This window comes from Tupaia chinensis, unplaced genomic scaffold (genome assembly GCF_000334495.1).
Source record: "Tupaia chinensis unplaced genomic scaffold, TupChi_1.0 Scaffold148557_1, whole genome shotgun sequence".
NCBI classification, from domain to species: domain Eukaryota; kingdom Metazoa; phylum Chordata; class Mammalia; order Scandentia; family Tupaiidae; genus Tupaia; species Tupaia belangeri.
The window spans coordinates 1,158,208-1,170,684 of NW_006208406.1; the positions used below are offsets into that span (position 1 = coordinate 1,158,208).

The 12,477-nt window shown below is 41.9% G+C and overlaps 1 protein-coding gene across 4 annotated transcripts in view; it reads right to left on the minus strand.

Moving 5' to 3' along the window:
- Positions 1-12,477, minus strand: part of MYLK3 (myosin light chain kinase 3) — a 67,300-nt gene that overhangs the window by 7,051 nt on the left and 47,772 nt on the right. For all 4 annotated transcript variants that reach the window (XM_006170458.3, XM_006170457.2, XM_006170456.3 and 1 more), the window contains 3 exons: positions 6,493-6,563; positions 1,786-1,914; positions 8-160 (listed from right to left, as the gene is read on the minus strand). In XM_006170458.3, coding sequence (XP_006170520.1) covers positions 8-160; positions 1,786-1,914; positions 6,493-6,563 — 353 coding nt within the window. The remainder of the gene's footprint in view (positions 1-7; positions 161-1,785; positions 1,915-6,492; positions 6,564-12,477) is intronic.

A 12,477-nucleotide genomic window follows, 5' to 3' on the forward strand; every position in this document is an offset into this window, starting at 1 on the left:
AGAGTACCTCTTCTCTTTGACCAGCAACCGGGAAACAAAGTCCTTGGCCTCTTCCGACAGCCCTTCAAAAGTATCAGCATCGAAATCCCAGTTACAGTTCACAATGAAATTCATGGTTTCTGCATCTGTTTCCCCTAGAAATGGGGACAAACCACTGAGTCTACGAAGGAGAGAAGGGGCCATCAGTGTATGGAAGCTACATTTGCCAACACGCATTAACAGAATAGAGCAGAAGCTGACAAAATTTGAACAGATGTAACCAGAATCAACAGGATTCAAAGGAAAATCATCCCTATTACTTTTCTACAGGATATAATCTAGTGTGTTCATTAAGGGGAGGACATGGATGAATAAAAAATTTGAAGCAGGAAGGAGAAATGTTCCCTATCACACTTAATCTCTTTTCTCCTTATCTCTGAAGTGAAAAATAAATTGGGGCCCAACTCATTATGTCCAGTTATTACATACATATTGATTTAGTTAAAAAATAATTTTTCTAGGCCAGCAAGTGGCCTGGTGGTTAAAGTAGCTGAATCCCACATAGCCAACAGAGTGGTTAGTCCTGGATCCAACAGCTTCAAGAACATGCTGGTGCATATGTGTGCATGTCCGAAGTCCCAGAAGGAGGGAAAAATAGAGAAGGGATTGCAGCATAATCATGCAAGGGAGTAGGGGGAGCAGAGACTGGGAGTGCTTTCTTACTTTCCCTTTGTCTCCTTTAAGCACAGGCGCCATCTGGCAAATTAAAAAATAATAAAATAACCTTTCCATGTCTCTGAAATAGACAGGTTTAGATATTATCCAGGCCCCTAGGCAAAAGAAAATTGGCTCTTTTAAAAGGGCTCCTGATTGAAACAATGAGGACAGAGAGGCAGGTTACTATGCAATCAACTGGTAGGACTCAACTTTCCAGCCTGATACAGCACATACATACAAAATGTGAGGACACAGTGTAGCAGTTACACAATAATGATAAGACTAGAAGCAAAACACGATTTTGTTGGGCCTCTGAAGAAATAGCTAAGGGAAGTTCACAGTTGGAGAGAGAAGAAAACGGGAGTACAGGGTCAGAAGTGATTAAATGATGCAGCAGTGTCCTACCCTGCACTGCAGCCCCACTTGTGCCAAATCACCTGCAAGTTTTTTTTTCCTGGAGGGCTTTCTGATTGAAGCTTTCTTGGCCCACCAGAAGTACAAGAAAAATAATTCCACAACACCCCCCCAACAACACACATGTACACATCTGCGATTAATCAACACATAATGACTAATAAGAATTGATATATAAATACCCCAACTTCCTCACCCCTCAGATGGAGTAAGACTGAAGGGGCAGGAGAGAAGCATTCCACAGTGGACTCTAGGGTTCCCCAGCAGAATTATAAATTTAGTTGCCCACTGTGGGGCCTTATACCCAGGCCATTAATACCCTTTAATTATTTTAGTTATTACTTTATATCTGAGTATCAGAATAACTCAACCCAGGACTTAATCACCAAGTAATTAAGTATTCAGGCCTTTATTCTAGGGAATAATGTCTGTATAGCTCAACTTTTTTTTTTTTTTCCAGCAGTAGCCTATTACAAGTGATAACTTGGAAATGGGACCAATTGTAAATATGACAAACTGACTCAACACACCCTTTACTGGCTACCTTTCCTTCCCCATCTCCTGCCATATTCCTCTATTCGTGTTTCCTGAGAACAAAACTTTGCTGCTTCTAAGGGGACTCTATATAAGACAGATAGCTCCCATCTCCTCATTGGCAGAACCCTAAGCACTCACAGCATATAGGTGATGACTCCCACACTCCACATGTCCGTGGGGAATGAGACAAACTCATAGTTGACAACTTCTGGAGCCAAGAACTCGGGAGTGCCAAAATTCACCTTCAGCTTTTCCCGAGGCTTATACCTAAGGAGAAGGAAGTATAAGCAACCAAGGGGATAAGGTCAAAGATGTGGCAGTTAGGACAAATTCCCATGGGAAGTAAACATTCCCTAACCTTCCCTGTCAGCCATTTTGTCTGGACCTCACACCCAAGTGCATATGTGGTTTATTAGGGAATAACCACACACTCAGGCCCCAAACCTCAGACTTTCGTAAGTGCTAGAATTATTAGAAATCCCCCATCTTTCTCCTCCAGGAATTTATAATAGGAGGAGGAGAGAGGATCAGTATGTTTTATTCAGCATGGAATCACATGAACAAGTCAATCAAATGGGGTAGAAGCTGTTGAGAGGAAGAGGACCAGATGGTTGTGCAGTGGTAAAATAGGACACTCTGCAAGGCAATCCCACATGGGAAGATTTTCAGTTCAAGTCCAGAGACCTCCCTGAAGATACCAAGTGCACAGTTGGCCATGACCAAGGGCTAGCTGAGGGCTTGGAATGGATTGCAACATCGAAAACTGTGTTGGGGTGTTCTCTCTCTTTCTCTCTCTCCATGTCTTTCAATTCATGGAAGAACCAAATGAATAAAGTTGTTTTCTTTGGTAAAGAAACTGCTGAAGGGATCTGCTCTGTTGATATGTACGATATGCTTGGAAGGATGACAGTAACAATTAGAAAAAGAAGGGGCTGGATGGTGACAGAGCAGTAAAACACAACGCTCTTCAAGGCAGACACATGATAACATTGCCAGTTTGTGTCGAGAGACCCCCCCCCTGAGTACACCAGGCACACATGATACATGTGCCCATTATCTGGGCTGGCTTAACCCTGGGGGTGGATTGCAGCGTCAAGACCCTGTAGAGAGTGCTGTCTCCCTCTTCATGAAATAAGCTTACCAAAAAAAAGAGAGAGAGAGAGAGAGACTTAGGAAAAGAAGGTCTGGTGTTTATCATCAGTAATCCTAGAGAAACAAATCAAAACCACGTTGTTGGAACCAGCAGGTGGCATAATGGTTATGTCTCTGGTCAACCATGAATCCAGGAACCAGTGACTTCAAATTCATGCCAGATGTGTGTGCGTGCATACCCAAAATCTCAAGAGGAGAATAGAGGAGAAGGGATTGCAGTGTGGCCATCCTGCCTGGGGGGTGATTTCTTACTTTCTGTCTCTCTGTTTCTCCTGTGAGAGCATAGCGTATACGCCCTATAGCAAAAACAAAAACAAAAACACATTGTGATGCCACTTCACACTCATCAGGATGACTTCTATGAGAGAGGGAAAAATAAATATATATCAAGCATAAATGAAGATGTGGCAATATTGGAAACCTGGTGGACTACTGGTGGGAACATAAAATGGTGCAGCCACTATGAAAACAGTTTGGTGGTTACTTAAAAAATAAAAATAAGGCAGCTATATCCTACCTGGCTATACAGTTTGAGGCTAGACCCAGTGGCTGGAAAAATACACTGGGCAACGGTACATGCATGCCCAAACTCCTGAGAGGAGAATAGAAGAGAAGGGGTTATAGTATGTTCATTCCCCTGGGGGTGATTTCCCTCTCTTTTTTCTGGCAAGTGCACATGCCCTATAGCAAAATATATTATTAAAAATAATAATAATTTTTAAATTAAAAATAAGATTACTATATGATCCAGCAACTCCACTTTTAGGTATATATCCAAAAGAATTGAAATTTGTATCCTAGGGCCAGCAGGTACTGTGGTGGTTAAGATGCTAGACTCCCACATGGCCAACCGCAGTTTGAGTCCTAGACCTGGTAGTTTGCTTTCCACCTTCCCTTTCTCTCTCCATTGCTTTCTGATCAAATTTTAAAATAATAAAATTAAAATTTTATATGTATATATATATATAATTTTAATATATGTATATATACACACACACACACACACACACACACACATATATTTTTGGAAGAGGTTTTTGCTATAGGGCATGTGTGCTCACAAGAAAGACAGAGAGAGACAGAAAGCGAGTAATCACCCCCCAGGGGATAGCCACATGGCACTCCCTTCTCCTCCATTCTCCTCTTGGGATCTTGGGCATGCATGCACACATGACCAGCGTGAGTTTAAGCCTCTGGGGCCAGGACTTGAACCACTGTTGACTACATGGGAGTTCAGCAATGTAACCATTACAGTATCTGCTGGTCCCAAAATAATTGTTTAAAAAAAAAAAAAGAAAAGAGGTGTGTCAAGAGCCACATACTCCCATATTCCTAGCAGCATTATTTACAATAGCCAAGAAAAGCCTTCTGACTCCAGAAGCATCCGGTAGTTGCTTCTTGCCCTGAATTAACAGTGTGTCACTGTAAATACTCATCTGTCAATTGGTCATCTGGCATTTGAGAGGGTACTACATACACTAGTGTATGTTCTCTATGATGATAATATTGACAAAAAAAAAAAAACCTGGAACAAAAATTGATTCTTGGGGGGTAAAAAAACCTTGGCTGTAGCAATGGTTTGTGGCTCTCCAAAGGGCCAATACATAAACATATGTGTGACACACTTGTGGTATTAAGTTAAATATAGTCTATTTATGGTACATAGATACACAGAACATCTTTGAAATGGGAGGACGAGACAATTAGGGGGGAAAGTGTAAAAAATCTCACTGGAGGGCAGGTAGCAATAATAAAAAAATAGATTGAGAATTCCCAAATGGCTACTTGGGAAAATAGCCATTTTATCCATGACAACTTGAACATGATTTTGAAGTGTTTGAGTTGGGGGGATTTTACATTGGTAATAAATGTAATGGAGATTCTGAAGATACAGTGGGAGACTATGAACTTCCATCTGTTACAGTAAACAGCATGTGGGGCACTGAAAATGCATCTTTCACCCCCTGCACATAGGTACCATTTTCCACTTCATCCAGTGGCAGCATAACCTAGGAAGACCACCACTATGGATTTGGATGCTATCTGGGAAGTGGTGCTAGAGGCCAGAGGTTGAGCTCAGTGTGCAGCTCTGTCTCCACAGGGACAAGACTCCTTCTATTCACAGATAAGAGTGGAATACATAGTATGGCTCATGATGTCACAAAAACAACTTCTTTGCCAAAAAAAATCATCAAGATGAGAGAAAATTTTCAGTAAGAGTTGTAAATTCAGCTAAGCTATGAAGACCTACCCAGAAAATATGATTCCCAGACAACTGTCATTCTGAGAAGAAACAATTCTAGAGGATAGGCATATTATGGCCACATTTATGGAGTGTGGATGCCTGCCTGAAGGTTTGAGGGCTGCCCCCTACCAATGCCAAGAGTTCGCTACTACCACCCCTCAGAGCCCAAGCCACTAGGTATGCATGAGGTGGGCAGGAGCCCTATGGAGGCACTGTATTCATCTGACATTTGGCCAGACAGGACTGTACAGTAAAACCACCTCTACTTCACTAGGCTTTAAAGATGGGACCAGCAGATGGCATAGCCGTTACATTTCTGGACTCCTACATGGCCGACCATGGTTGAAGTCCCAGATTCAGTGGCTTCAGACTCACACCAGACATGCATTTGTGCATACCCAAGACCCCAGGAGGAGAATGGAGAAGGGATTGCAGTGTGGCCAACCCTTCAGGGGGTGATCTCTTGCTTTCTGTCCCTGTCTCTCTGATAAGCGCATATGCCCTATAGCAAAAAAACTCTCAAAAAACATTTTTAAAGAGACTTTAGGCATTTTAAAATTATATACGATGTTCACATTATACACTGAAACTCAAGAATTTAATCACTCTCATAAAGATAGGTTCACACCAGCCATGCCTTATCTCATTTAACCCTTGTAACTGCCCCTGCCACCATCTAGTGCCATTATATTACCATTTTATCAAGATCTAACTTGGTCCCCAGTAGTTCCAGAACCACTCACCCATGACACTGCTGTCATGTACACATTTCATATCCAACGTAGTCATTTTCTTTCTTTTTTTTTTTTTTTTTTTTTTTTTTTTGCTATAGGGTGTGTGTGCTGGCCAGAAAGACACAGAGACAGAGAGAGACAGAAAGCGAGAAACCACCCCCCAGGGGCGTGGCCACACTGCAATCCCTTCTCCATTCTCCTCTTGGGATCTTGGGCACTCACGCACACATGCCCAGCTTGAGTTTAAGCCACTGGGTTCAGGACTCGAACCGCGGTTGACTACATGGAAGTCCAGTGACATAGCCATTATGCTAACTGCTGGTTCCCAACCTAGTCATTTTCTAGAGGCAAGGATGGTGATGGGTGCAAAGCCCAGCACGTGCTGGTCCCAGAGGAACTAGGAAATCACTAGGATTGAGCTGCCCAGCTCCCTATTCAACAGCTCACCTTACTCTTTATTCCCCTCTCTGTTCAGACGGGGGACTGAAGTCCAGTTAATTCTATAGACTTTAAGGGAGCAACAGAGCCCACAACACAAAGCTCTGAAGGAGTATCAAGATCTATCTGTACATCAAAGGCTACCAGCCTCTGACAGCAACAGCTTTTTTTCATCAGTCTGCAAACTTGAGAATTGACTGGGCAAGGGATAGCTATGCCCAAGAAAGCTGCAGAGTTCTCAAGACTTGTCAAAATATTAAAATAAAACCCCCTTACCTTCTGGCCAGTCCAAAGTCAATAATCTTAATTTGGTGTCCTGTCTGATTGACACACAGTATATTCTCTGGCTAGGAAAGAAAGAGAAGTCTGGTTAGCCCAATTAACAGGTGAGGAAGCTCTGCAGCTCCCACACATATTTGTCTCTAGGCCTCAGTTCCCCAGCCTCCAATGAAAATGAATGACTCAAGGCAGGCCTACAGGAGTTAGATAGATAATGAAAATAAATGAAGTTGGCTGATGAGACTATAAGGACTGGTATAGGGCATGGGGAACTGGAAGACTCCTGCCCAATGTGAAAGGGCAGCCACTGTTCAGTTCCAGCCACTGGACACCATGCAGGAAGCCAGGTACAATTGCCAGGGTTTCTGAGTCCTTGAGAAAAAAACAGATGTCACAATCAGTAGTTGGCATTAAGGCTATGTTTCTGGACTCCCATATAGTCAACCACGGTTTGAGTCCCGGACCAGGTGGCTTAAACTCACACCGGGCACATGTGCGTGTGTGTCCAAGATCCCGAGAGGAGAATGCGGGAGGAGAGATTGTGTCGTAGCCATCCTCCCTAGGGGGTGATTTCTTGCTTTCTATCTCTCTGTCTCTCTCTCTGTCTTTCTGGCAAGTGCACGCACCCTATAGCAAAAACCTCTCTAAAAAAAAAAGAAAAAAAGAAAAGAAAGGAAGGTGCTTGGTTCCCACATGGCCAACTGCAGTTTGAGTCCTGGACCTGGCAGCTTGAAAATCATGCTGGGTGCATGTGCCCAAAATCCCAGGAGGAGAATGGAGAAGAGAGAAGAAGAAATTGTGGTATGGCTGTCTCCCCAGTGGGGGTGGTTTCTCACTTTCCCTCTTTATGTGTGTCTCTCTTTCTCTGTCTACCTCTGGAAAACGCACGCACCCTATGACAAAGGAAAAGAAAGAAAAAGAGAAAGAAGAAATAAAAAGAAAGAAAGAAAGAAGAAAGGATGAAGAAAGAAAGGGAAAAGAAAGAAGGAAAAAGAATGAAAAAAGAAAGAAGAAAAAGAAATAAAGGAAGAAATATGACATGAACCACATATATAATTTTAAATGTTTTTGTAGTCTCATTTTAAAGGTAAAAAAAGATCTGACTCTATGGCTCCATTGCTTAAGACAAGCTGGATGCCACATAGCGAATCTGTTCAAATCCCCACCCCAGCCAGTCTGAAATCCATCTGGCATGTGCACAAGTGCTCAGGATTTGACTGACTGGAGGAAGAGAACTGAAGTCTGACCACACCCTATGGAAGATGCTCCTCTCTCTCTCTCCCTTTCTGCAACAAATGTGCTTACATATACCTTCTATCATGAATAAAGAAAAAATAAGAAAAAAAATCCTTTTTTTTTTTTGAGAGGTTTTAGCTATAGGATGAATGTGCTCACCAGAAAGACAGAGAGACAGAAAGCTAGAAATCAACCCCTCCACCATGAGGGGGGTGGCCACACCACAATCCTTTCTCCTCCATATTGCTTTTGGGATCTTGGGCAGACATGCACATGTGCCTGGCGTGAGTTTAAGCCACCGGGTCTGGGACTCAAAACTGTGGTCGACTACATGGGAGTCCAGAGACATAGCCATTATGCCAACTGCTGGTCCCAAAAAAAAACTTATATTTAAAAAAGGTAAAAAGGGGACCAGCAGATGGCATAATGGCTGTCACTGGACTCCCATGTAGTCGACCGCAGTTCAAGTCCTGGACCCGGTGGCTTAAATTCACGCCAGGCCCAAGATCCCAAAAGCAGTATGGAGGAGAAGGGATTGCAGCGTGGCCATCCCCCCGGGGGGGTGATTTCTCACTTTCTATCTCTCTGTCTCTCTCTACCTTTCAAGTGAGTGCATGCGCCCTATAACAAAAACCTCTAAAAAAAAAAGATAAAAAGATTAGGTGAACTTAATTCTTACAATGTTATTAAAATATAAGTAATACAACTAATAATGGTGATACCATAAAATCTGCCCTTTTTAAAAAGAATTATTTGTTACTTATTTTTTTTTCTTTTTTTGGAGAGGTTTTTTTCTAACTTAATTATTTTTTATTATTATTCAATTTGACCAGAAAGAGAGAGAGAAAGCAAGCCACCAGGTCTGGGGCTCAAACCACAGTCGGCCCTGTGGAAGTCCACCATCTTAACCACCACACTACCTGCCAGTCCCAAAATTCACTGTTTTAAAGTGTATAAATCAGTGACTTTTGGTGTATTTGCAGAGTTGTACAGTCACTACTGCTACCTATTTTAGCACATTTCATATCCTGAAAATAAATAAATAAATAAGTAAAATCTCATACCCATCATCAGTCACTGTCCATTCTTCCCTTACTCCAAACCTCTGGCAATTACTAGTGTATTTCTGTCTCTGTGCATTTGTCTAATTCTTGATATTTCATGAAAATGGAATCATAAAATATGTAGCCTTTCAGGTCTGGCTTCTTTTGTTTAGCATATTTTTAAGATTCAGTCATGTTGAAGTGTGCATCAATACTTTATTCCTTTTCATGGCTAAATAATATTATGTTGTATGAATATACCATATTTGTTTAGTCATTTATCCATTAATAACACCTGCACTGTTTCCCATTTTTGGCTATTAAGGTTTATACTGCTAAGAACATCCATGTACAAGTTTTTATGTGAATGTATCCTTCAATTCTCACACCTAAGAGACTACTTCAGTGCTCTTGAATTGAAGAGAACTGAAGCATGGGACCTAGGTATATGCTGGGTCATCTGGAAATCCTGTATAAGCATTTGTAGAAACTATCAAATGTTTTTTAACTGGATGCTTCATTTTACAACTCCACTAGCAGTGTAGGAGGGTTCTAATTTTTCCACATTCTAGTCAACACTACCTACTATCTGTAATTTTTATTTTTTTATTTCAGTTGGTCAAATGGGTATGACATAGTATCTCATTGTTATTCTTTTAAGTTTATTTACGTATTTTTTCCATAGCATGAGAGACAGAGATAAACAGAGAGAGAGAGAGCACCCCCAATAGAATCCTAACACCTTGATCCACCCCTATCCTTTGGCCAGCTCCAGATCATGTCCAAGTACATGCCTAGTGTACCCAGGGTGGTCTCTGTACTTGAACCACAAGCCTTCTCATGTGGGATCGTCTCACAGAGAATTCCATTTTATCCCTGTGCTACTGTCTGGTCCTGTCATTGTGATTTTTTTTCCAGATTTGGTTACAGGGTGTATGCACTTGCCAGAGAGAGATAGGAAGAGAAGGAGAGAAGGACAATGAGAAATTGCCCCCCCCCCAGGGAAGATAGTCATGCCAAATCCCTTCTCCTCCACTTTGCTCTTGGGATTTGGGACACTCATGCACACACACCCAGCATGCTTTTCAAGCTGCTGGATCTGGGAGTTGAACTGGTCAGTCGATCATGTAGGATCCAGGAGACTTTTGTGCATCACCTGCTGGCATTCATTGTGATTTTTTAAAATAATTGTTTTATTTAACTTTATTATTATTATTATTATTATTATTATTATTATTATTATTTAATTTGACCAGAGAGAGGGAAAGTGAGAAGCAAGCCACCACCAGGTCCAGGACTTGAACCATAGTCGGCCAGGTGGGAGTTCAGCACTTTTAACCACCATGCCACCTGTCAGTCCCCACATTGTGATTTTTTGTTTGTTTGTTGGAGAGATTATTGCTATAAGGTATGTGCACTCACCAAAAAAAAACAGAGAGAAACTACCACCCAGGGGGGATGGCCATGCCACAATCCCTTCTCCTCCATTATCCTCTTGGGATCTTGGGCACACACGCATACGCGCCTGGTGTGAGTTTAAGCCACCGGTCCAAGACTTCAACTGTGGTCGACTACATAGGAGTTCAGTGACATAGCCATTACGCTATCTGCTGGTCCCACCTCATTGTGATTTTTATTTACATTTCTCTCACAACGAATGATGTTGAAACTCTCTTCATGAGCTTATTGGCAATGGTATAAGCACACTTCATTTTATTGTGCTTTGCTTTATTACACTTCGCAGACACTGTTTTTTCCAAATTGAAAGCTTGTGACAACCCTTCTTACAGCACATCTATTGGTGCTATTTTTCCAAAAGCATGTGGTCGCTTCAGGCCTTTTGATATATTTTGGTAATCATTACACTTCTTCAAACTTTGTCATTATTACTATATCTGTTATGGTAATCTGTGATCTTTGATGTTACTACTCTAATTGTTTTAGGGCACCACAAACCACACCCATATGAAACAGCAAACTCAGTGGTATGTTGTCATTGCTCCTCCGGTGTATGTGTAGGTTCTCACTGCTCCACCAACCAGCTGTTCCCCCATCTCTCTCACTCTCCTCAGTCCTTCCTGTTCCTTCAAACATACCAATAATGAAATTAGGCCAGTTAATAACCCGACAATGGCCTCTAAGGGTACAGGGGGAAGGAAAAGTTGCCTGTCTGTCATTTTAAATCAGATAGTATACATGATTAAGCTTAACAATGAAGGCATGTCAAAGCAGAGATGGGGGCAGCTGGTGGTCTGGTTGTGAAGGGGCTGGATCCCACATGGCCAACTGTATGGTTTCAGTCTTAGGCTTAGTGGCTTGAAAAACACACTTGGTGCATGTACAAAAATCTCCAAAGGAGAAAGAAATGGAGGAGGAAGGATTGTGGGAGGAACATCTCCCATGGGGGGAGGGGTCCCTTCTTATTCATTTTCTCTCTCTCCCTCTCTCCCTCCCTCCCCCCCCCCCCCCCCCTCCCTCCCCCTCTCCCCCCCCCCCTCTCTCTCTCTCTCTCTCTCTCTCTCTCTCTCTATCTTCCTGGCCAAAAAATAAAATAAAAGCCAAAGGCTAGGCTTCTTGTGCCATTTAGCCAAGCTGTAAACATAAAGGAAAAGTTCTTGAAGGAAATTAAAAGTGCTACTTCAGTGAACACACATGATAAAATAAAACAACTTTATTGCTGATATGGAAAAAAGTTTCAGTGTCCTAGATAGAAGCTCAAACCAGCCACAATATTCCCTTAAGATAAAGCCTAGTCCAGAGCAGGGTCTTTACTCTCTTCAATTCCACAAGGGCTGGAAGAAAGCAGCAGAAGGAACCAGCAGAGGTTTTCATGAAGTTTAAGAAAAGACGCTATCTCCATAACATAAAAGTATAAGGTGAAGCATCAAGTGCTGATGTAGAAGCTGCAGCAAGTTAGTCAGAGGATCTAGCTAAGATAAACTGACGGAAGTGGCTACACTAAACAATAAATTTTCAGCGTAAATCAAACAGCCTTTTACTGGAAGAAGATGCCTTCTAGGGTTTTCATAGCTAAGGAGAAGTCAATGCCTGGCTTCAAAGCTACAGAGGACAGGCTGACTCTCTTGTCAGAAGCTGGTGATTTTAAGTTGAATCCAAAGCTCATATATTGTTCTGAAAATCTTAGAACCCTTAAGAATTATGCTAAATTTGGGGCCGGCAGGTAGAATAGTGGTTAAAGGCACTAGATTCCCACATGGCCAACTGTAGTTCAAGTCCCAGACATGGTGACTAATGCTTTCTCTCTTCCCCTTTCTCTCTCTCTCTCTCGTCAAATTAAAATAATAATAACAACAAGTGGAATTAAATAAATAAATGATTCTTTTTTTAAAAAGAATTATGCTACATTTATCCCATCTGTGGTCTGTAAGTGGAAAAACAAACCCTGGATGATAGTACATCTGTTTACAGCATGATTTACTGACTATTTTAAGTCCACTGTTGAGACCCTGTCAGAAAAATAAATTGCTTTCACAATATTAACAATACCCTGGTCATTAACAATGCCCTGGTCATCAGAGGACTCTGATGGAGATGTACAAAGAGATCAATGTTGTTCTAATGCCTGCAAACACAAAATCCATTCCGGAGCACTGTATTGCAGATGGAGTCAAGATGGTTTAGTCTGGGTCCCTCACCTCCTATCTTATCATGTTTGAAGGCCACAGGGTAAACAATTTTTGTT